This window comes from Lagenorhynchus albirostris, chromosome 8 (assembly GCF_949774975.1).
Source record: "Lagenorhynchus albirostris chromosome 8, mLagAlb1.1, whole genome shotgun sequence".
Taxonomy (NCBI): domain Eukaryota; kingdom Metazoa; phylum Chordata; class Mammalia; order Artiodactyla; family Delphinidae; genus Lagenorhynchus; species Lagenorhynchus albirostris.
In genome coordinates, this window is record NC_083102.1 from 8,129,303 (window position 1) to 8,156,007 (window position 26,705).

Sequence of the window (26,705 nt, forward strand, 5' to 3'; positions counted from 1 at the left end):
ACGCACTAGAAGCACTGACACACACACATATATGCATATAAAAGTTTTAAATCGCTAAGTTAGAAACAATGGAATTTTTCTGAAAAAAATGGTATTTCTTAGCTTCCTTCTGCAGAAAGAAAAAACAAGTGGTCATATTTTACTTTCACAGCTGCCCGTGCTTTGAAGACTGGACTGTTAAGATAATAAGCCACACCTGTTGGACTGTTTAGGTAATTCCAATCACCAGCTAAGATAGTAATTAAAAGTAACATTCCATTCTCAGCCTACCTGGGGTGTTCAACAACCTGGACATCTTGCAGAAATAGGAGATGTACTGCTCACAGTACTCGGCGCTGCTGGTGATGGCGCTGATCTGGTCCATGGAGGCGCTGTAAATGAGCTGTGTCACCGAGTATTTTTCTGGGTTGTAGCCCACCACCGTCGTCTGCATCTGCAAATCATGAGACACTATCGTCCACACTTTGTCCTCTGTGGGGAGAAAAATGCCACGACAATGGGTCATTAGTATGCAAATGCATCTTCAAATGTCAGAAAATAAGTGAGCTATAATTTCACTGGTGTTTTCCCTGAACTGCTGTAGAACAGAGCTAAGGATAGTAATACTTAAAGTAACCCCTACCCTTTCTCACACTTAAGTTCTGCTTATATAGCCAGAGTAGAAAAGTAATATTTTTTATTAAAAACAAACGCAAGATAGCTCCTGAAAATGAAACCAAATAGCCTGAGAATCTGGTTGATGCTCTAATATCTGCAGCATTGAATGTGAGGCCCATTGTGTTCCAAAGGCTTCCCGACTGTGTAATCCCTCACTCCTTCCGTAGAACAGTATTTGCTCCTTCCTAAAGGAACTACGTGCTCTCAAGCCTCTGGATCTTTGTACGTGCTGTTTGCTCTAATCAGAATATGCATACTCATCTTGTCAACAAATATTCTTTTCACCCTGACCTTTCAGTTATAATTAGACACTGCATGCTCTGTTACTGAAATGCTCTACACATGTGGAATGATGCAAATAAGTAATTATCTTGGTGTTTTGGACCCTGAAAATTTCCATATGTGAAAAGGAGAAGCATATATAAGATTGATGAGATTAAATTAAAATGCTATATAGTTCTGCATTTGAATTAGAAGCATCACTATGAACCCAGGATGATGTTATCTTTTTTAAAATGTAGATATATGTCTTAGCTCTGTCCACTGAAAAAGTTCCCAAACAAGGACCAACCTCTGGCACCCGACTGTCATTACTCAATACCATTTTCCATTAAGAGAAAACTAAGCTCCTGGAGAAATGGCTGATTCAGGGCTGGAAATGGATAAGAGGAGCCTGGAACACATTGTCACTTCAGAAACAAACTACTGGAGACAGAGTGGTTCAAAAAACCCCAGGGCCAAAGAAGGATGATTTTAATTAACATCAATAAGAATTTCCTGCAATGAATTAAAATACAGCGAGTATATTTAACTCCATGAATTTGTACAAAAAAAAGAAATGTCTAATTTTGGAAGATGCTAGGTAACTAACTCATTACTTTGAATATTGGTAAATAGAGGCAAAGAATCCAGCATTCAGTCTACCTTAGCTATGTGAGGTGTAATGTAACTACATACTTTCTTTACGGAAATATTTCAGCTCATAAATGAAGGCTAAATGATAAATGTTTTAACTTCTAACAAGTTAGTAGGATCTAAGTAGGATTATTCATGGTCACTAATATAACAAGTAAAACCGGAGGAGACGTCGTCCTGGGGATCAGGAGGGGCAGGCAAGTACACAGGCCTACCTGTGGAGGGGTGTGGACAAAACTCAGAGGTGAATTTCACCAAGCTTACAGACCTACCTGCCAACTTCTAGAAAATACAGGGGAAAGGGGAACATGTTAAATGTCACCAAAGGGAAACAGCGAAATCCATGCTGTGGAAAACTGTATACATCATACAATCTAGTTTTTCAACAGGTGAGTGATAAATAACAAAGGAAGAGAGAGAGACACACACACAGGAGAGAGACAGAGAGACAGAGAGCTTTAGATTAAGAGAGATGAGAGATGTCCTGAACTTGCCCCTCCTGAGGTCTTCCTATTTCAGGAAATGGCAACTCCACTCGTCCAGTTCTAGGACAAAAGCCTTGGAGTCGCTCTCAACTCTTCCCTTTCTTCCACCTCCTCCTGCAGCCTGTCAGTGACCCCCGCCTGCACTACCTTCAATAATTATTCCGAATCTGGGCACTCCTCACCCCACCCCCCACCATTGCTCTGGTCAAAGCCCCAGGGCCGCTCGCCTGCATCCCACAGTAACCTCTAACCAGTCCCCTCTTTCCACCCTTGCACCCTCACGCCTACCTTCAACACATCAACCAGGCTGAGGTTTTCGAGCACAAGTCAGATTCTGACACAGCTCAGGGTCCTCACATGGCACCCGGTCTCATTCACAGACAAAGTCTAGTTCTTAGAATAGTGAAAGACCCTCCGAGATCCGGCTCTTCCTTGCCGCCCTACTAATCGCCCCCTTGCTCCTTTGGCTCTGCCTCCTTGGAGACTCGCACTTGCTCTTTCCTGCATCTAGAGCCGTCTTTCCTCAAGCCCACTCTTTCTCCAGATCTGAGCTCCAGTGACAACCTTCCCTTCCCGAGTCCCACCCCACCACAGATGCTCTCCATCTACCCGCCCAGCTTTGCTTTTCTCCATAACGTTTATCTCTATCTTAGGGCACGTTTAAATTATTTTTAAATGTCTGTCTCCCACCATTAGAAGGGAAGAAAGCAGGGATTGTTTCAATGCTATATGCAATGTGTTTAGGATGGTAATTGACATATAGCAGGTCTTCAAAAATATTAGTTGAATAGAAGAATGAATTAATTAAAATAAACAGAATACAAATACTTAATCTAGGAACTTTTAAAAATCGCTTTGGTTCAAGTTCTGCCGAGACTGTCCTCAGAGACTGTGGACAGGCCACTTCACTCCTCTGAGCCAGAATCTCCCTTCTTCTGTTACGACATGGCTCTCTATGAAGACTTCCCAGCGTGCTGTTCTTAAATTGATTAAAAGAAGTTCAGTTATGGTGTCCCCTGTAGTCATTTTCTATAGATAATTGTTTTTCCAGTTTTATCTTTGGCCTGATCAGAACTGCCTTCCTTTAGTTCCTCTGATACAGCAAGAAAAGCTACTATATATTTTGGTAATTCTGTCACTTTCTGACATGATTCTGAAAACAAACTGATTGTCATGTATATCCAGACCTTCAGATTTACCTTCACCTAATTAAAAATTCATTAATTGAATTAGGGTACTTCTATCACTTTTCTGTTACAATAAATCTATGGCACAGAATTCTCAAATGTTTGACACCACTTGCTTTTTCCTCCCTCCCTCCTTCCTCTCTTCTTTCTTTCCCTCCCTCCCTGCCTTCCTTCTTCGTTTCTTTCTCTTTTTCTCTTCCTTTAACTTCTGATGGAACAGCATTCTAATCTGACCCTCCTTTAAATATCATAACCCCCTTTTTATATATACAAAATAGGTTAATAAAGGCAAACATTAACTAAGCAAGTAAAACAAAATGATCACCAATTATGGTCACTGTCAATAACTTTAAAAAGACTAACCAATTTGTTAATGTTGATGAATCTCTAACATTTTGGTCCTGGTGACTTCTTGACCCTAAACTCTAGTTCCAGCCATCTCAGCACACACATTTCATCATCAAAACCCTCCCTGTACATTATATCTTTATATTTGTTTTATAGTCCACTCATTCATTCAACAAATATTATCATGTACCTACTTACTATATGACCAGTACAGATCTAGGCACCATGGAAACCGCAGCAAAAAAAAAAGCATTCATAAATGTTTGCAGCTTACATTCTTACATTCTAGTGGAGAAAAGAAAACAGATAATAAGCAAAGTTAAAAGAATACATATATATATATATAGTTAGCCAGTGATAACGGCGAGGAGGAAAACTAAATCAGGGAAGGGAAGAATAGGCTGTGTGTACAGGGATTGCATTTTTAAACACAGAGGAAACCATAAAAGCCCTGAGAAAGTGACATTTCAATAAATAAGGTAGCTATCCAGCAAGCCATGTAGATGTCTGGGGAAAAGTATTCCAGACAGAGGGAATGAAAATGCAAATATTCTAAATCTAGAATATTCCGGATGTCCTTCAGGTATACAAGAAAGCCAGTGAGTGACGAAAGAGGAGAGGAGCAGAAGTTGAAGGCGGAAATGTAATGAGCATGAGTGGATTGTGACCTTACAGTGAGATGGAAAGCCACTGGCTCTGGAAGGTTTGGAGCAAGTGAAAGTAGTTTGCTTTAACTTCATCTTTGACATACCATTCTTTGCTGCAATAAAATTATACTTCAGAGGGGTCTGAAAAATAATATATATATGTACCTTTATAAAGACTTAAAACTTTCTACAGTGTCATGGCATTATAAAAGGTAATATATAAGCTCTACTTTGATAGCACAAAACAATTACTGTTGATGCATCTTACAAATTATTTGTTAATGCTTGCATATCACACATTGCGATGGCTCCTTTGGAGCTATTAAATCTTAAATGACAAATGGATATTAACAATTTTGCAGATATCCAGCATCTAGAAGAAAGTTATGCTGTATAGATTTTTCTTCACTAGTATCATAAGTGGAAAAATTAAAAATCTTATTCCCATATTCACAGTGTGTTTATATGCTGTATTGTAAGATATGTGTGTAATGCAAATAAAAACTAATGTGTATGGAAAGTTCTAATTTCTGCCACTGTCCGTTTTCATGAAGAAGCAATTGATAAGCTAGTGTATTTCAAATATTCTTTTTGGATCAGTGTGCTATGAAAATGGCCTTTGTGATTACTTAGTGCTTAGTATCTGTCGCATCATGCAATTACATATTTAAAAACTGTCACATTGTACATTGTTTCAAATATAGCTGATTTAATGATATGTTTCAAATACTGGGGTACATCTGGAACATACTGTGGGAATACCTCCCTCTCCTTGGCATTTACAGGGTCCTCAAGATTACCCAGCTTAGTTGTGTTGACATATGTGCATTAGAAAGGTCGCTCTGCTACCTGTATCAATGACCCCATATCCTTATCCTAACTGTAATTCTCAGGTAATTCACTTCATGAGAACTCAATTCCTGGCACAGTTGGAGTTATGACCAGGGCCTGATAAAGCCAGGAAATGACCAGTGAAGAAGGCAAAGTATTACTCCTCCCAGAATATAACCAGTTTCTTCATCATACATATGGCTTTTCTTTGACTCTTTTCCATGTTATTTATCCATATATAATCTGAAGTTCACAGTACAGAGCAGGTCTTTATACAGCACATTTTAATTAAAGTCCAATCTGACCTAATTCCAGTGGAAAAAAATTTTGTGTCCCATACATCTGAATATGCATCTAAGTGTTTCTGATTTTCAAGCAGCATCATGGTTCTGGTTATTGACCAATTTGTCAATCTGGGAGCTTTTTACACCTTTATTCAAATTAACTCTGAAATGATCTTTAAAATTAAGGGAATATTATATTATAAATTACCTAAATTTAAAATGGTGTATAAAGCTTGTTAGGTGGGCCTCAGCAACATCTCCTTGTGGTCCAAATCCCTGAGCAGCCCTATTACCTATTACAGTAATTCTACAGGAATGACGCTGGGTCTCTCACTCTGAGAGTAACACAACTGGAACTGAACTATAATACATGCCTCACCTAAGATTTTCCATATTGCATGTAAAACTTGGCCTGCTGCATAAAACTAGTGAATTCAATTTTGTATATCCTTAAATTTCTTTTCTATCTCATAAACTGCATTCTGATAACTAGGTTTGTGGTTTTCTTTGAGCATAGAAGTCTTAATAGTTATTATCCTGATTCAGTAAATCAACAACTGAACCTCAACTATGAGGAAGATATGAGCAAGGATCGCCAATGAAACACTATAGCATCAATAAGAATTGCTTACATGTTTGTAGCCTTACAGGAGAACACAGCCAAGGGAAGAAGCCTACCATCTAAAAGAAACCATGTTCTCATGTGAAAAATTTTGAGTTCCACATAGTATCAAGATGATGTCATTTTAGAGAGCATCCATTTTGAATCTCTTCAATTAGAGATTAAGAAACCAAGTGTAATAGAGTTACCACATGATCCTGCAATCCCACTCCTGGGCATACATCCAGAAAAGACAAAAACTCTTGTTCAAAAAGATACATGCACCCCAATGTTCACAGCAGCACTACTTACAATAGCCAAGACATGGAAACAACCTAAGCGTGCATCAATGAATGGCTAAAGAAGATTTTATATATATATTATAAAATAATATATATATAAAATGGAATATTAGCCATAAAAAGAATGAAATATTGTCATTTGCAACAACATGGATGGACCTAGAGATTATCATACTAAGTGAAGTGAGTCAGAGAAAGACAAGTATCACATGATATCACTTGTATGTGAAATCTAAAAAAAATACAAATGAACTAATTTACAAACAGAAACAGTCTCACAGACACAGAAAACAAACTTTCTCAAAGGGGAAAGGGTGGGGGGAAGGGATAAATTAGGAGCATGGGATTAACAGATGCACTACTATATATAAAATATACAACAAGGATTTACTGTATAGCACAGGGAACTATATTCAAGATCTTATAATAACCAATAATGGAAGAGAATCTGAAAAAGAATATATATATATATGAATCACTTTGCTGTACACCTGAAACTAACACAATATTGTAAATCAACTATACTTCAATTAAAAAAAAAAGTGTCAGAAGTGATAAGTGGCTTGACCAAATGAATACGAAAAGTTAGTGCCAAAATAATGGAAACTTTGTCCCCTAATTCTGGATTTAGTGCTCTTTTCACTACACCCAGTGGTGATATGCCCGGTGACATGTCAAAATATTTATTGTCTTCCCCACAGCACCCCACTAATTTTCAGGGGGCAGGGGAATATAGACACTATTTTAGACTTTTTAAATATTATTTTAAATTACAATATACAAGTTATTACATCAAGAAAAATGTCATAAAATCATGAATACATTCATAAACCATTACTGAGTTTTTGATCTGTTTCAGCACGATGTTAGGTTCTGGAAGTACAAGGATGAAAAAGACTTGAGTTCCTGTCCTCAACAAGCCTGTAGTCCAATGGAGGGGAGAAAACATTAAGCTTGAAATTGCAAATTGCGAACAGGTGCTAAAACAGATATATGCACAGGGTCTTGTGAGTTCACATGGAAAGTCTGTATAACCCAGCTTTAGACAGCCATAAGTGACCCAAGAGGACATGGCATTTTCAGTGAATGATGAAGGTTAAATAGGGATGAGCCATATGAAGATGGTGATAAAAGCAGTTTCATTCTTCTTATAGCTCAGACCAAATACCTTGGAGACAAAATGTTCAGTAAATGGGATCTGGATCAACTGGAAATTGAAGGGTCTGGAATGGTGAAGTATAAGATTGCATTCATAACAATTGCATATGGGTTGAAAGTTCTAATAGATCGTCACGGTGTAGGTGTTGAAATGCTGTGGAGATGGACGATTAATTTATATTTTAAAAAATATTTCTCCAAAGGCATACAGGACAAGCCCACAGCTAACATCATACTCAACAGGGAACAGCTGAAAGCTTTGCCTCTAAAAATCTGGAACAAGTCAAGGGGAATATGATTAGGGATATACCTAGGCCTTAATTTGATATTTGATGTTGTATTTCTTAATCTGGGTGTTGTATACAAACTAGAAATACTTCATATTGAAACAAACAATTAACAGGTATCTTATTTCAGGTAAACTTTATATGAATTCCAGATTTGCAACAGTAATAATCTAGGAAATACTGGTCATTTTACATGAGCTATGTGTGCTTTACTGCATAAGTCACAGAACAGTTTCTTATATAGTTGCTTATCCAAAGTATTAAATAATTCTACAAACTATGTTAGGTTATAATGATGGTAGGCTATGATGGTTTTTTGTTTTTGTTTCATTTTTTAGTCATTTGTCAGAGGATCTATTTGAAAATTTCATCAGTCTTCCAGGCAGATAAGTTTAAAGACCATTAATTTTATAGACCATTATTTTGTTTAGAAGGTTTTCTCAATAGTTATGATCCTATTGACACAATTTAACTTACTAGAAATTTTTGGTGTCATATCTTTCTCCCCCCAAATACATTTTGTGTGAGCATTACAAGCATCTCTCTAACCTAGACCCTAATATCATAGAGGGCATTTCACCGTGGTGGGCTTCGATGGTTTGAGCCACTCCATAATGCCTGCTATGTATGCAGCTCAGGTGGCATAAGCAGCTTCAATCACGTGTAGAGAAATAAGGATATAAAGCAGACGGAACCCCTGCAGGAAGCACCAAGGAAATGAACTAGAAGTACAGCTGATGTTCTGCAGGTGGTGGAAAATGTTGATTATTTTTATGCTCACAATTCCAGCTCAAAAATGGAGTGTTGTGCGCAAGTATAAATAACGGTGGATCATTCATACCCACTGAACAACAATCTGGAGCCTATGTATATCCTTTTTCGAGAAAGACATTAGCTATTTTCTGGGAAGAAGAATATTTGTTAATGTTTTTGTTCCACTGTAGAGATGTTAACATTCTTTTACAATACGGCTAGAGTTACTGACTGCATTTATATGAATACTTAGACAAGCTAATCTTCCCTTTCCTTTTTCTCTCACACTGGGTAGAGATGTAGTTGGTGTGTATTTGATAGTCTGGAGTTCATCTCTGTGGCAATAAGAAGATTTCTATCCTGTGTAGCAAGGAAATGTTACTCTTCAATTTGTGTTGCTTATAATGGTAATTAGATTTTGATCTGAGTTCAAACTTGGATACTAGGTAAACGTCATCTTGGATCAATGACTGACCATTTCTGTGGACCTTTCAAGATAACACTTACTTCCTATTATTTAAAAATACCTTAAAACATATTGCACACACTTGGTTAAAAAAAAAATCACTTCAAGTATTTACCACACTGACCTAGCTGTAGTTCAAATATGCCAGGCACTTATGCTTTAAGGCTTCTGCATGGCTGTTTCCTCTGCCTAGAGGAATTCTTCCAGATGGTCTCAAGGCTAACTCCCTCGCCTCCATTAGTCTTGATTCAAATGGCATGTTCTCATTGAGGTCTGTGAAGTCTATCTTATTTAAACTTACAGCCCACTCTGTCCCTTCCCTTCTCTACACCCAAAGCACATACGTATGGCCTTTGAACATAGTATACAATTTACTTGCTTGTTATTTTTATCGTCTGTCTCCCTACCCCACCTTCCTCATAGACTATAAACTTCAATATATCAGTGAATTTTTAAAATAAATTTTGTTTACTCATGAATCTTAAATTCTTAGAATAGTACCTAGAAGTCTGCAGAAGTTCATAAATATTGTGCTAATAATATACCTTAACCCTTTCTTCACTTAGTTTCCAACAAATCTCTATCACAATCATCATCAGTGATTTGATGGTATTTGGTAGTATGTATCCATTTGATATATACTAACAAATGTAAAACAGATAGCTAGTGAGAAGCAGCCGCATAGCACAGGGAGATCAGCTCAGTGCTTTGTGACCACCTAGAGGGGTGGGATAGGGAGGGTGGGAGGGAGACGCAAGAGGGAGGAGATATGGATATATATGTATATGTATAGCTGATTCACTTTGTTATAAAGCAGAAACTAACACACCATTGTAAAGCAATTACACTCCAATAAAGATGTTCAAAAACAAACAAAAAAAAAGAAATACAGTTCATGGGCTTATAGATCCCATCAGATAGTTCTACAATTTATTAAGCTTCAAAAAAAATAAACATTTAGAAAGTCTTTACAGGTGGAACAAAGTGATATTTGAAATTATAAAATCCTGGTACTGTACTTGCAGTATTGACAAGATTTTTTTAATCTTGTAAACTGCAAGGATTTTTTAAAGAGCAACATGATAATACATCCAAGATGCAATAAGCTTCTTAAAACCATCATCATTTTCTTTCTGGGTTGAACAGTAAGATAATAATCATTCTGTGTTAAGTGTGTACACATCTCCTTACACAGCAAGAGATCCTGAACATAGGAGCTTCATTCATCAACAACTTGCTTTATTCCAAGCACTGTTCTAGGTCCTGAGCACATGAAGGCAAATAACACGTGTGGCATGCCACCAGAGAGCTAGTGGGAAGAAGGTACACAAAATAAGTAATTCCTGCACAACCTGAAAAAATAACTCACTTTTCAAGCAACTGCCAGAATCATCCAAGTAATGAGATTTAGCATATAAACCATAAACCCACTTATGACCTACATCACATCCTTTAACATACATAACACAATCTTTAAAATTCTCTGCTATTGTATTTACATATTTTTTTATTGTTGGGAGATTTTATTTCACTGGCACTTAGTTTAAACCTAAGCTGTATCAGGCTAACTTGAGAAATTATATTCTTCCTGAAGTTTCTATCCAAAAAGCTTTGATGTAGCAGAAAACACACAATTGAGAATGACAGCTTGATTCACTATTAACAGGATAGAATCTCATAAGATGGCCCTTCCTTTCATGTTGACCCTAGCTCACATTACTGTCTGCTCCTGAAACTTGAAAAGATCAAATACATCCCAGCAATTTACATTTTGGGGGCACTAAGGGCTGTGGTTTAGGCGATGTCCCATCAGAAAGTTTGTGGCAACAGAAACAAACTCACAGACATAGAAAATAGATTTATGGTTACAAAAGGGGAAGTTGGGGGGGATAAATTAGGAGTCTGGAATTAGCAGATACAAACTACTATATATAAAATAGATAAACAACAAGGTCCTATTGTATAGAACAGGGAACTATATTGAATATCCTGTAATAAACCATAATGGAAAAGAATATGAAAAAGAATATATATGTACATGTATACATGTACATATATATAATATATAAAACTGAATCTCTTTGCTGTACACCAGAAACTAACAAAATATTGTAAATCAACTATACTTCAATAAAAAAAGAAAGTTTACGGCCCTTTTCCCTCCTTTCAACCCAAGCACCAGGCTTAAACATAATTTTTTTTGATAATACAGATAATATTTATCACCTTGGAAGAAAATCCCCAAGTAATCAACTCCTCTATTTAATTTTCCCCATTAACTCAGTTTCTATTCACTGAAGCAGCCCTATTGTGAGGAACATTAGCACGACAGTCTGACAGATTAAGTTCCTCTGTGAGGATAATTCGCTAGAAATAAATTTTTAGGGAAAGAAAATCCTTAAGATAGCAGAATTAACATATTCAAAGGACCTAAAACTGGTGTTCTCACTTTAATTTTAACAGAAGTACAAATGTATTAGGTGATTTCTCTTTTTAAAAAAAAAATGATTCTCTGAGAAACTAAAATATTAAAGCTCCTCTAAACCCAGCAAATTCTGCCCCACTGCCAAGAACACTCCCACCTGCCCTGGCTCTGAGTCCATCAAGTCTCAGCTTTTAAGTACTTTGCTAGAAAATATCACCCACTTCCCAAGCCCCAATATCAGATCAAGTTCAGATTAGATATCCATCCATCTCCATCTGCCTCCCTAACAACCCATGTTTACCATTGGGTTTACATTTCTCATATCGTATTTGGAACATATTTGTCGTAACCACAACTCTGCTGTCCCTGAGGCAGAGTTGGATACCACTGTCATTGCTGAATCCTTATTGCCTAACCGAGTACCTGGTGTACGTACTCAAGTGCTCAATAAATACTTGCTGAACTAATGAAGTGGCACAGAGTTCGACACTAGACTCAAGAAGCAGACGCAGCTGAAGGACGTGGGGTGGGGTTCAAACTGAGGAGCCATTCTGCAAAGGGTCTGAGACTGAGGAGCTGAATAAGATGCAAAGGATGATAGAAAGCCAACAGGGAGGCAGTAGAGTCAGGCTTCTGTTTTTGAAAGAACCCTCTGGATTGGCTTCTGGGAAGATGGCGGAAGAGTAAGACGCGGAGATCACCTTCCTCCCCACAGATACACCAGAAATACATCAACACAACACCACCTACAGAACACCTACTGAACGCTGGCAGAAAACCTCGGACCTCCCAAAAGGCAAGAAACCCCCCACATACCTGGGTAGGGCAAAAAAAAAAACAAAAATAAACAGAGACAAAAGGATAGGGATGGGACCTCCATCAGTGGGAGGGAGCTGTGAAGGAGAAAAGGTTTCCACACTAGGAAGGCTCTTCGCGGGCAGAGACTGCGGGTGACGGAGGGGGAAAGCTTTGGTGCCGCGGAGGAGAGCACAGGAACAGAGGTGCGGAGGGCAAAGCGGGGAGATTCCCGCACAGAGGATCAGGGCCGACCGGCACTCAACAGACCGAGAGGTTTGTCTGCTCACCCACAGGGGCAGCAGGGCTGGGAGTTGAGGCTCGGGCTTCAGTCGGAGCGCTGGGAGAGGACTGGGGTTGGCGGCGTGAACACAGCCTGCAGGGGTTTGTGCGCCACGGCTGGCCGGGAGGGAGTCCGGGGAAAAGTCTGGACCTGCCGAAGAGGCAAGAGACTTTTTCTTCCCTCTTTGTTTCCTAGTGCGCGAGGAGAGGGGATTAAGGGCGCCGCTTAAAGGAGCTCCAGAGACGGGCGCGAGCCGCAGCTAAAAGTGCGAACCACAGAGACGGGCATGAGACACTAAGGCTGCTGCTGCCGCCATCAAGAAGCCTGTGTGTGAGCACAGGTTACCATCCACACCCCGCTTCCGGGGAGCCTGTGCAGCTCGCCACTGCCAGGGTCCAGGGATCCAGGGACAACTGCCCCGGGAGAATGCACAGCGCGCCTCAGGCTGGTGCAACGTCACGCCGGCCTCTGCCGCCGCAGGCTCGTCCCGCATCCGTGCCCCTCCCTCCCCCTGCCTGAGTGAGCCAGAGCCCCCCAATCAGCGGCTCCTTTAACCCCGTCCTGTCTGAGCAAAGAACAGACGCCCTCCGGCGACCTACACGCAGAGGCGGGGCCAAATCCCCTGGGAGCTGTGAGAACAAAGAAGAGAAAGGGAAATCTCTCCCAGCAGCCTCAGAAGCAGCAGATTAAATCTCCACAATCCACTCGATATACCTGCATCTGTGGAATACCTGAATAGACAACGAATCATCCCAAATTGAGGAGGTGGACTTTGGGAGCAAGATATATTAGTTTTTCCCATTTTCCTCTTTTTGTGAGTGTGTATGTGTATGCTTCTGTGGGAGATTTTGTCTGTATAGCTTTGCTTCCACCATTTGTCCTTGGGTTCTATCATCCGGTTTTGTTTTTGTTTTTTTAATTTTTTCTTAATAATTAATTTTTTATTTTAATAACTTTATTATATTTTATCTTACTTTATTTTATTGTACTTTATCTTCTTTCTTTCTTTCCTTCCTTCCCTCCTTCCTCCCTCCCTCCCTTTCTTTCTTTTTTCCTTTCTTTCTTTCTTTCTTTTTTCTACTAATTCTTTCTAGTTTTTCTCCCTTTTATTCTGAGCTGTGTGGATGAAAGGCTCTTGGTGCTACAGCCAGGAGTCAGTGCTGTGCCTCTGAGGTGGGAGAGCCAACTTCAGGACACTGGTCCACAAGAGACCTCCCAGCTCCACATGATATCAAACGGCGAACGTCTCCCAGGGATCTCCATCTCAACACCAAGACCCAACTTCACTCAACGACCAGCAAGCTACAGTGCTGGACATCCTATGCCAAACAACTAGCAAGACAGGAACACAACCCCAACCATTAGCAGAGAGGCTGCCTAAAATAATAATAAGGCCACAGACACCCCAAAACACACCGCCAGACGTGGACCTGCCCACCAGAGAGACAAGATCCAGTCTCATGCACCAGAACACAGGCACTAGTCCTCTCCACCAGGAAGCCTACACAACCCACTGAACCAACCTTAGCCACTGGGGACAGACACCAAAGAAACGGGAACTACGAACCTGTAGCCTGCAAAAAAGAGACCCCAAACACAGTAAGATAAGCAAAATGAGAACACAGAAAAACACAAAGCAGTTGAAGGAGCAAGATAAAAACCCATCAGACCTAACAAATGAAGAGGAAATAGGCAGTCTACCTGAAAAAGAATTCAGAATAATGATAGTAAAGATGATCCAAAATCTTGGAAATAGAATAGACAAAATGCAAGAAACATTTCACAAGGACCTAGAAGAACTAAAGATGAAACAAACAATGATGAACAACACAATAAATGAAACTAAAAATACTCTAGATGAGATCAATAGCAGAATAACTGAGGCAGAAGAACGGATAAGTGACCTGGAAGATAAAATAGTGGAAATAACTACTGCAGAGCAGAATAAAGAAAAAAGAATGAAAAGAACTGAGGACAGTCTCAGAGAACTCTGGAACAACATTAAACGTACCAACATTCAAATTATAGGGGTTCCAGAAGAAGAAGAGAAAAAAGAAAGGGACTGAGAAAATATATGAAGAGATTATAGTTGAAAACTTCCCTAATATGGGAAAGGAAATAGTTAATCAAGTCCAGGAAGCACAGAGTGTCCCATTCAGGATAAATCCAAGGAGAAACATGCCAAGACACATATTAATCAAACTGTCAAAAATTAAATACAAAGAAAACATGTTAAAAGCAGCAAGGGAAAAACAACAAATAACACACAAGGGAATCCCCATAAGGTTAACAGCTGACCTGTCAGCAGAAACTCTTCAAGGCAGAAGGGACTGGCAGGACATATTTAAAGTGATGACGGAGAAAAACCTGCAACCAAGATTACTCTACCCAGCAAGGATCTCATTCAGATTTGATGGAGAAATTAAAACCTTTACAGACAAGCAAAAGCTGAGAGAGTTCAGCACCACCAAACCAGCTTTGCAACAACCGCTAAAGCAACTTCTCTAGGCAAGAAACACAAGAGAAGGAAAAGACCTACAATAAGGAACCCAAATCAATTTAGAAAATGGGAATAGGAACATACATATCGATAATTACCTTAAATGTAAATGGATTAAATGCTCCCACCAAAAGACACAGATTGGCTGAATGGATACAAAAACAAGACCCATATATTTGCTGTCTACAAGAGACCCACTTCAAATGTAGAGACACATACAGACTGAAAGTAAGGGGATGGAAAAAGGTATTTCATGCAAATGGAAACCAAAAGAAAGCTGGAGTACCAATTCTCATATCAGACAAAATAGACTTTAAAATAAAGACTATTAGAAGAGACAAAGGACACCACATAATGATCAAGGGATCGATCCAAGAATAAGATATAACAATTGTAAATATTTATGCACCCAACATAGGAGCACCTCAATACATAAGGCAAATACTAACAGCCATAAAAGGGGAAATTGACAGTAACACAATCATAGTAGGGGGCTTTAACACCCCACTTTCAGCAATGGACAGATCATCCAACAAGATGGACTTAATTGATATTTATAAGACATTCCATCCAAAAACAACAGAATACACATTTTTCTCAAGTGCTCATGGAACATTTTCCAGGATCGATCATATCTTGGGTCACAAATCAAGCCTTGGTAAATTTAAGAAAACTGAAATTGTATCAAGTGTCTTTTCCGACCACAACTCTTTGAGACTAGATATCAATTACAGGAAAAGATCTGTAAAAAATACAAACACATGGAGGCTAAACAATACACTACTTAATAACCAAGTGATCACTGAAGAAATCAAAGACGAAATCAAAAAATACTTAAAAACAAATGGTAATGGAGACACGATGACCCAAAACCTATGGGATGCAGCAAAAGCAGTTCTAAGAGGGAAGTTTATAGCAATACAATCCTACCTTAAGAAACAGGAAACATCTTGAATAAACAACCTAACCTTGCACCTAAAGCAATTAGAGAAAGAAGAACAAAAAAACCCCAAAGTTAGCAGAAGGAAACAAATCATAAAGATCAGATCAGAAATAAATGAAAAAGAAATGAAGGAAATGATATCAAAGATCAATGAAACTAAAAGCTGGTTCTTTGAGAAGATAAACAAAATCGATAAACCATTAGCCAAACTCAGCAGGAAAAAAAGGGAGAAGACTCAAATCAATAGAATTAGAAATGAAAAAGGAGAAGTAACAACTGACACTGCAGAAATACAAAGGATCATGAGAGATTACTACAAGCAACTCTATGCCAATAAAATGGACAACCTGGAAGAAATGGACAAATTCTTAGAAATGCACAACCTTCCGAGACTGAATCAGGAAGAAATAGAAAATATGAACAGACCAATCACAAGCACTGAAATTGAAACTGTGATTAAAACTCTTCCAACAAACAAAAGCCCAGGACCAGATGGCTTCACAGGTGAATTCTATCAAACATTTAGAGAAGAGCTAACACCTATCCTTCTCAAACTCTTCCAAAATATAGCAGAGGGAGGAACACTCCCAAACTCATTCTACGAGGCCACCATCACCCTGATACCAAAACCAGACAAAGATGTCACGAAGAAAGAAAACTACAGACCAATATCACTGATGAACATAGATGCAAAAATCCTCAACAAAATACTAGCAAACAGAATCCAACAGCACATTAAACGGATCATACACCATGACCAAGTGGGGTTTATTCCAGGAATGCAAGGATTCTTCAATATACGCAAATCAATCAATGTGATACACCATATTAACAAATTGAAGGAGAAAAACCATATGATCATCTCAATACATGCAGAGAAAGCTTCTGACAAAATTCAACACCCATTTATGATAAAAACCCTGCAGAAAGTAGCCATAGAGGGAACTTTCCTCAACATAATAGAGGCCATATATGACAAACCCACAGCCAACATCGTCCTCAATGATAAAAAACTGAAACCACTTCCACTAAGATCAGGAACAAGACAAGGTTGCCCACTCTCACCACTCTTATTCAACATAGTTTTGGAAGTTTTAGCCACAGCAATCAGAGAAGAAAAAGAAATAAAAGGAGTCCAAATCAGAAAAGAAGAAGTAAAGCTGTCACTGTTTGCAGATGACATGATACTACACATAGAGAATCCTAAGGATGCTACCAGAAAACTACTAGAGCTAATCAATGAATCTGGTAAAGTAGCAGGATACAAAATTAATGCACAGAAATCTCTGGCATTCCTATACACTAATGAAAAATCTGAAAGTGAAATCAAGAAAACACTCCCATTTACCATTGCAACAAAAAGATTAAAATATCTAGGAATAAAGCTACCTAAGGAGACAAAAGACCTGTATGCAGAAAATTATAAGACACTGATGAAAGAAATTAAAGATGATACAAAGAGATGGAAAGATATACCATGTTCTTGGATTGGAAGAATCAACATTGTGAAAATGACTCTACTACCCAAAGCAATCTACAGATTCAATGCAATCCCTATCAAACTACCACTGGCATTTTTCACAGAACTAGAACAAAAAATTTCACAATTTGTATGGAAACACAAAAGACCCCGAATAGCCAAAGCAACCTTGAGAACGAAAAACGGAGCTGGAGGAATCAGGCTCCCTGACCTCAGACTATACTACAAAGCTACAGTAATCAAGAGAGTATGGTACTGGCACAAAAACAGAAACATAGATCAATGGAACAGGATAGAAAGCCCAGAGATAAACCCAGGCTCATATGGTCACCTTATCTTTGATAAAGGAGGCAGGAATGTACAGTGGAGAAAGGCAGCCTCTTCAATAAGTGGTGCTGGGAAAACTGGACAGGTACATGTAAAAGTATGAGATTACATCACTCCCTAACACCATACACAAAAATAAGCTCAAAATGGATCAAAGACCTAAATGTAAGGCCAGAAATTATCAAACTCTTAGAAAAAAGCATTAGGCAGAACACTCTATGACAAATCACAGCAAGATTCTTTTTGACCCACCTACTAGAGAAATGGAAATAAAAACAAAAATAAACAAATGAGACCTAATGACACTTTATAGCTATTGCACAGCAAAGGAAACCATAAACAAGACCAAAAGACAACCCTCAGAATGGGAGAAAATATTTGCAAATGAAGCAACTGACAAAGGATTAATCTCCAAAATTTATAAGCAGCTCATGCAGCTCAATAACAAAGAAACAAACAACCCAATCCAAAAATGGGCAGAAGACCTAAATAGACATTTCTCCAAAGAAGATATGCAGACTGCCAACAAACACATGAAAGAATGCTCAACATCATTAATCATTAGAGAAATGCAAATCAAAACTACAATGAGATATCATCTCACACCGGTCAGAATGGCCATCATCAAAAAATCTAGAAACAATAAATGCTGGAGAGGGTGTGGAGAAAAGGGAACCCTCTTGCACTGTTGGTGGGAATGTAAATTGATACAGCCACTGTGGAGAACAGTATGGAGGTTCCTTAAAACACTACAAATAGAACTACCATATGACCCAGCAATCCCACTACTGGGCATATACCCTGAGAAAACCATAATTCAAAAAGGGTCATGTACCAAAATGTTCATTGCAGCCCTATTTACAATAGTCCAGAGATGGAAACAACCTAAGTGTCCATCATCGGATGAATGGATAAAGAAGATGCATCACATATATACAATGGAATATTACCCAGCCATAAAAAGAAACGAAATTGAGTCATTTGTAATGAGGTGGATAGACCTAGAGTCTGTCATACAGAGTGAAGTAAGTCAGAAAAAGAAAGACAAATACCGTATGGTAACACATATACATGGAATTTAGGGGAAAAAAATGTCATTAAGAACCTAGGGGTAAGACAGGAATAAAGACACAGACCTACTAGAGAATGGACTTGAGGATATGGGGAGGGGGAAGGGTAAGTTGTGACAAAGCGAGAGAGAGGCATGGACATATATACACTACCAAACATAAGGTAGATAGCTAGTGGGAAGCAGCCGCATAGCACTGGGAGATCAGCTCGGTGCTTTGTGACCGCCTGGATGGGTGGGATAGGGAGGGTGGGAGGGAGGGAGACGCAAGAGGGAAGAGATATGGGAACATATGTATATGTATAACTGATTCACTTTGTTATAAAGCAGAAAGTAACACACCATTATAAAGCAATTATACTCCAATAAAGATGTAAAAAAAAAGATCCCTCTAGCTGTTATTTGGAGAGTAGATTGGAGGGGATAAGCATGGAAGCAGACAGGTAATGTGAACCCCCGAATAGAGATGATGGCACTGGAATCAGGGTGGTGGCAGTGGAGGTGAGGCGGAAGAGTTTGAAATACATTTGATAGAAACATAGAAACTGAAATTAGTGATTGTATATGGCAAGTAGCAGGCAAGGTGGCGGGGGGAGGGTGATTGAAAAAGTGTGTAGAATGACTGTCAGCTTTCTAGCTTAAATGAATGGGTAAATGGAAGAACACATTTTGCTGGTGGAAAGATCAAAAATTCCATTTTTAAGTAGTAGCATATAATTGCATTTAGTGTCATGGAAATGAATGAGATAACTGAGGGGAGATGTTTAGAAAGAGAGCAAAGAGAAGAAAAGCCACGGCAAGGCCTGGGGAGCTCCAACTTTTAGAGGTCATTGAGAGACTCTTCAAAGGAGACTGAGGTCAACGAAATCTTGTAACAGACAAGGCACATCCTTAGTATCTCTCCTCTCTACTCCATCCTCAGCGACTACAACTTCTGAGGAGGGTCTCAGGGCAGGTAATAAGGTAAAAAGGTAAAGGCACCACGAATGGTTCAGCTAAAGTACTGTGTGCGCAAATGATCAAGTGTTGGCTATAATTGGAAAAGCAATTGGAGAAATGAGATAAGGCTGTTAAGTTATTATGGGAAACAAGATGAAGCATGCTCTTCAGTAGATAATTTGCTTCCATCGAATATGTTACTTCAAATGAGATGATGTACATCAGCAGGGAATATTTCAAAACACCTCACGTTTTTAAATGTCCCTATAAAGATCCCAAAACTTTTTCAATTCATAAGTACGAGTTACACATCGGATAGAGAAACATTTATATCCAGACCTGCATAACATTTCCAAAATGATGCTTCTTTGGAGACTGGAAAATAAGGCGTACAATACAATTGCATGCATAAATTGGTGAATCATTTGAATGCTGAGGTTAAGAGATGGTAAATACAGATCACGGTTACTAAATCTAGATAGGAGTCACAAAGCAAAGACAGGAATACATAAAAAGTTTACTGACTATAGCTGTTATAGGACAGGAGCTGACATTAAGAGTAGAGAAAATTTATGGGAATATTCATCATCTCTTTAAGAGACTTATTTTGAACTTGTCTCAGATCCTACCTGTCTGCCTATCTTAGATCCCTGAAAACAATCTGGGTATTTCTACACTTGACCTGCACTCAGGACTTTGACACCAGGCAGAAGGTGGTGTGTGGTGAGGGTGGGAGGGTGCAGGGAGCTCATGAGTCTCGCTTTTCTCTCCTCTCCCTGTCTTCTATCTCTCACTCTCTTTTTTACCTCAAACTCACTTCTTCTATTTCTCTTTCCTTTCCACTCTGTTTTCTTCTTTTGTCCTCTCCTCTCTCTTTTTCACACACAGAAAGGCTTTTCTTTTTATTGTGTGGCAAGAACTTTGTTTTTAAGCACATTTTTTCTTACTCTATAAATTACTTTAATTTCTGCTTTTGACTCTGATAAAATATAACTTTATATATTCAAGAAAAATGCTTTCTTCCTTTAAAATTGCTATCTTGCTAAGAGTTTCTAAAAATGTAATTTGAAACTCAAAACTGAGTAACAACTCTCAGTTCTAGTGAATATTTACCCTCCCTTCACTGGAGCAACTGGACTTGGTCTGAAGCGTCACCAGATGACTTGGAAGGGATAGAGAAGGGATGGAGAAGGGAAGAAGCTAGAAAGAAAACATATCAGATAGTATTGCCAAGCATGTTCTATGTTCCAGTGGCATAACTTACGTATCATTATATAGATTGTATGTTATTTATTCAAACCCCTCACCAAAGGCTACCTTTTTGCTCTATAAAATCTTGCTCATTGGGGTGTATGGTGAGAGGTAAGATTTGACAGCTAGAGGGCTGGGAAACTCTCCTGCCACCAGGCAAGCCATTGTCAGCTCTAGGAGCCAAAGATCAGAACCCAGCCACCAGGATGTGGCAAATCCTCTTGACCTGTGACTGTAGGAGCTGGAGGAGTGATGTGGGTGATGGTGATAAAACACCACTTTAACACGTCTCAATTAATCCCTCTGCATCTGTCTCCTCATTGTACAATGGGGATTATCACAGTACCTGCCTACCTGATGAAGTCGTTTTGAAGAATAAATGGGAAAATACACAAAAAGGACAAAAAAGAAGAGAGCTTATCTCAAACCAGCACTCCCTGTCTCAACTACTGTTGGTGTTTTGGGCCCTTCTCTTCCTTTGTCAACCTTTAAAATTCCCAAGAAACAGGAATATTAAAGCTGGACACAAACGAAATAGTCTGAGGTAAAAGCGTTCAAGGGACCATCTTCATAAACTCTTACATTTGGACCTTTCAGAATGCCTTATCTCAAATAGTGGGATTGCACGTGGAATAAATGAAGACAATAATAAAAATAGCTAACACCAGTATTATTTATGAACCTGGATAGTCTTCTCACCAGTTTCTCATTTAATCCTAACACAATTTTACATGATAAGTCCTTTAAAATTAATACTTTATAATTGAGGAAGAGGAGGTTTCCAAAGACTAAATAATTTACCCAAGGTTACATTGGTGTGTAGTGAAAGGTGTATGTAACCCAGGTCTTTCTGACTGCAGAGCTTGCAGACAAGTGGAATAACTGAAATTAATAACAGAGACGTCACTTATCATGAAATTCATTTCCAAGGTCTCTGGGAGAAAAGGGAATGAGTACATTTACCAAGCTCCTCAGCGTCTCTGGGCTTTAATTTCCTCAACTGTAAATGAGGCTATATATATACTAGATAATCTGTAAGATTCCTTCCATCTCTGAAACTCTACAGTTCTATTATCTAGCCACAGAGATAATCAGCACATGAAAGAAAATCAGAGGGAAGGCTCCCAGAAACCATACATTATTTTATTCCTTCCCTAAAATTCTAATGTCTATTCCTTTTTGCATTTCTCCTAAGTGAAAGTTATTCTGCAAGGTTGCCTTAAAGGCAACAAAAACATTGTTTTGTTAGAGTTATAGAAAAATAAAACCATTTACATAAAAATTGTATGATGTAATTTTAATGGAAATAATGTTTTGCATGAGGTTTAATCTTTTTTCCAATCCTTTGCCTTGCATCCTACAGCTATACAATATGTGAGCTGTGGGGATGACTCTCACCTTTGTAGCAGCAGGGTGTGACCATTTGGAAGAGTTTTTCTTTAACACTAGATAATTTTGGTTTAAAGTAACCCCTGATCAAAGATTACACTCTTCATTTGTCCTCAGGGCCAAGACCTGGAGAAGTTATGAAGAAGGGCTTAATGGAAATTTCACAGTGGGTTGGAGAAATTTACCCTCCAACCCCTGTTATGTGTTTCATTTTGGTTCCCATGAAAATGTGGATTTGTGGTAGAATAATTTGTTGCAGATGCACTTTTATTTTCTAAACAGTGAAATGTAAAGGAGAGAAAATTGAAGGATGTTGAGAAAAAGGTGGTAAACTTGTCAACATGAGTTGGATCATGGGACATTTTATAGAACTAAGGCCATTTGAGAAATGCACAGAGTAGAAAATAGTAAATAAATTCTATAGACTCATCACTTCTAAACAAAAAACGCCACTTTAAAATATTGGTGTATTCACTTTCAGTGTCTCTTACTATATAGATTTTAATTTTTTATGTATGTACAGTCATACCATGTATGCCATTTTATAGTCATTATTTTTGCTTAGTAAAAACTAAAGGTTTGTTTTAAACTATAATTGATCACTTTCATGATGTCGGCATTAGAGTATTGAAAAAACTTGCAAAAATGTTCCTTCTAGCTAATCTTTTTTTCTTTCATTTATTCATTCATTCACTTATGTACCAAACATGTACTAAGTGCCTAAGGGGAACAGCCATTTCACTAGGCACTAAAGATACAAGAATAAATCAAGACACGGTCCCTGCTTACAAGGTACCCACAGTCCAAGGCAGAAACAATTCTACCGTATTGTGTTAGTGATGTGGAAACAGACCATGAAGCCATGAGAGCACACAGGAGACACAGCAAATTTAGACAACATTGAGAACAGTGGTCTCCTAATGTTTTTCTAGGGCGATGATATGGAGCTGTACCTTTTGGGATGTATTAATTAATTATGTAAAAAGACTCAATTAGAGCAGAGGTGGGATTTCAGGCAAAGAAAATGTGCAAAGGCCCTGAACTGCAAGTAGTTTGCTGTTGCTGCAGCTGAGGGGGTGAGAGTTTACCTGGGAAGCGGGAGGACTGGAAATGAACACAGGTGCCCTTCCTTGAGCATCTGATAAAGTAGCGGGCATTGCCCTGAAGACTATTGGGGGAACCAACGAAGGATTCAAGCAGAATAAAAGATAATCAGGGGCTTCCCTGGTGGCGCAGTGGTTGAGAGTCCGCCTGCCGATGCAGGGGACACGGGTTCGTGCCCGGGGCCGGGAGGATCCCAAATGCCACGGAACGGCTGGGCCCGTGAGCCATGGCCACTGAGCCTGTGCATCCGGAGCCTGTGCTCCGCAACGGGAGAGGCCACAGCAGTGAGAGGCCCGCGTACCACAAAAAAAAAAAAAAAAAAAAAAAAGATAATCAAATTTTCATTTTTGCATGATTATTCTGCTATCTTTGGGGAGAGTTGATCATACGAATATGAAGCAGAATAAGGAAATCAAACAAATTTATTCTTATTTATTTCTTAAGTAAGAAAATGGCATTAAAATGGAAAAGATTAAATTAAGGTCTAAAAATAGATACTGTTATTATAGGCTGGATGGTGTTCTCTCAAAATTCAGATCTTGAAGCCCTAACCCTCCAGTTACCTAAGAATATGACTGCATCTGGAAACAGGGCCTTTAAAGAGATGATTAAGTTAAAATGAGGCTGTTAGTGTGGGCCCTAATCCAATGGAACTGGTGTCTTTATTTTTTTCCTTTCTTCCCATTTCTTTTTTTTTTTTAATTGAAGTAAAATTGACTTGCAATATGTTAGTTTCAGGTGTACAACATAGTGATTTGATACTTTTATGCATTACGAAATGATCATCAAGATAAATATACTTGCCACCTGTCACCATACAAAGTTATTACAATATTATAGACTATGTTCTCTATGCTATATATTACATCTTTGTGACTTATTTTATAACTGGAAGTCTGTACGTCTTAATCTCCTTCACCTATTCCACTCTTCCCCCAACACCCCTCCTATCTGGCAACCACCAATTTGTTCTCTATCTATGGATCCATTTCTTTTTTGTTATATTTGGTCATTTGTTTCATTATTTCAGATTCCACATATAAGTGAAATCATATGGTCTTTGTCTTTTTCTGTCTGTTTTATCTCACTTAGTATATTGCCCGCTAGGTCCATCCATGTTGTAGCAAATGGCAAAATGTCACTCTTTTTATGGCTGATTAACATCCATTGAGTTACATGTACCACATTTTCTTCATCCATCCATCTATCAATGGACACTTACACTGCTTTCATATCTTGGCTACTGTAAATAATGCTCCAAAGAACACAGGGGTGCACATATCTTTTCACATTAGTATTACTGTTTTCTTCAGAAATATATCCAGAAGTGGAATTCCTAGATCATACGTTAGTTCTATTTTTAATTTCTTGAGGAGCCTCCATACTGTTTTCCATTGTGACTGCACCAAATTACATTCCCACCAACAGTGCACAACGGTTCCCTTTTTCCACATCCTCCTCAGTACTTGTTATTTGTTGTCTTTTTGATTATAGCCATTCTGACAGGTATGAGGCGGTATCACATTGTGGTTTTGGTTTGCATTTCCCTGGTGATTAGTGTTCTTGAGTGACTTTTCACACGTCTGTTGGCCATCTGTATGTTTTCATTGGAAAAACATCTATACAGGTCCTCTGCCCATTTTTTAATTGGGTGGTTCATTTTTTTCCGATGTTGAGTTGTGTGAGTTCATTGGAAATTTTGGATGTTAACCCCTTCAGATATATCATTCGCAAATATCTTCTCCCATACAGTAGTCTGCTTTTTTCTTTTGTTGGTAGTTTCCTTTGCTGTGCAAAGGCTTTTTAGTTGTTGTTCCATTTTTTTAATTTTTGCTTTTGTTCTCTTTGCCTGAGGAGACATATCCAAAAAAAAAAATTGCTAAGACCAATGTCAAAGAGCATACTGCCTATGTTTTCTTCTAGGATTTTTATGGTTTCAGGTCTTACATTTAAGTCTCTAATCCATTTTGAGTTTATTTTTGTACATAGTGTGAGAAAGTAGTCCAGTTTGAGTCTTTTGCATGTAGCTGTCCAGTTTTCCCAATACCACTTATTGAAGGGGCTGTCTTTTCCCCATTGTATACTCTTTTCTCCTTTGTTGTAGATTAATTGACCATACCAGCTTGGTTTATTTCTGGGTTCTCTATCCTGTTCCATTAATCTATGTGTCCATTTTTGTGCCAGTACCATACTGTTTCATTATTGTAGTTTTAAAGGATAGTTTGAAATCAGGGAGTGTGATAACTCTAGCTTTGTTCTTCCTTCTCAACACTGTTTTGGCTACTTGGGGTCTTTTGTGTTTCCACATGAATTTTAGAATTATTTGTTCTAGTTCTGTAAAAAATGCTATTTATGTTTTGGTAGAGATTGCACTGAATCTGTAGATTGCCTTGGGAAATATGATCATTTTAACAGTCTTAATTCTTCCAACCCATGAGCGTGGTATATCTTTCCATTTGTTTATGTTGTCTTCAATTTCTTTCATCAATGTGTTACAGATTTCTGAGTATAGCTCTTTCATTTCCTTTGTTAGATTTATTCCTAGGTACTTGATTCTTTTTGGTACAACTATAAGCGGGATCGTTTTCTTTATTTATCTTTCTGATAGTTCATTGTTAGTGAATAGAAATGCAACAGATTTCTACATATTAAATTAGCATCCTGCAAACTTTACTGAATTCATTTATTAGTTCTAATGGATTTTTGGTGGTGTCTTTAGAATCTTCTATGTATAGCATGATGTCATCTGCAAACAGTGACAGTTTTACTTCTTCCTTTCCAATTTGGATTCCTTTTGTTTCTTTTTCTTATCTTGTTGCTATGATTAGGACTTCCAAAACTATTTTGAACAAAAGTGGTGAGAGTGAGCATCCTTGTTCTGTTGGTGGTCTTAGAGGGAATGATTTCAGATTTTCAACATTGAGCATGATATTGGCTGTGGGCTTCTTATACACAGCCTTTGTTATGTTGGAGTCTGTTCCCTCTATACCCACTTTGTTGAGAGTTTTTATCATAAATGGATTTGAATTTTGTCAAAAGCTTTATCTGCCTCTACTGAGATGGTCATATAATTTTTATTCTTCAATTTGTTTATGTGGTGTATTACACTGACTGATTTGTGGATACTGAATTATCCTTGCATCCCTGAGACAAATCCCACTTGATCATGGTGTATGATCTTTTAATGTATTATTGAATTCAGTTTGCTAATATTTTGTTGAGGATTTTCACATCTATGTTCATCAGTGATACTGGCCTGTAATTTTCCTTTCTTGTGGT

The 26,705-nt window shown here is 38.3% G+C and overlaps 1 protein-coding gene across 1 annotated transcript in view; it reads right to left on the reverse strand.

Annotated features, from left to right (window-relative positions):
* Nucleotides 1-26,705, reverse strand: part of CNTNAP2 (contactin associated protein 2) — a 1,428,051-nt gene that overhangs the window by 678,173 nt on the left and 723,173 nt on the right. Inside the window, exon 13 of the mRNA XM_060157549.1 lies at nucleotides 271-471. Coding sequence (XP_060013532.1) covers nucleotides 271-471 — 201 coding nt within the window. The remainder of the gene's footprint in view (nucleotides 1-270; nucleotides 472-26,705) is intronic.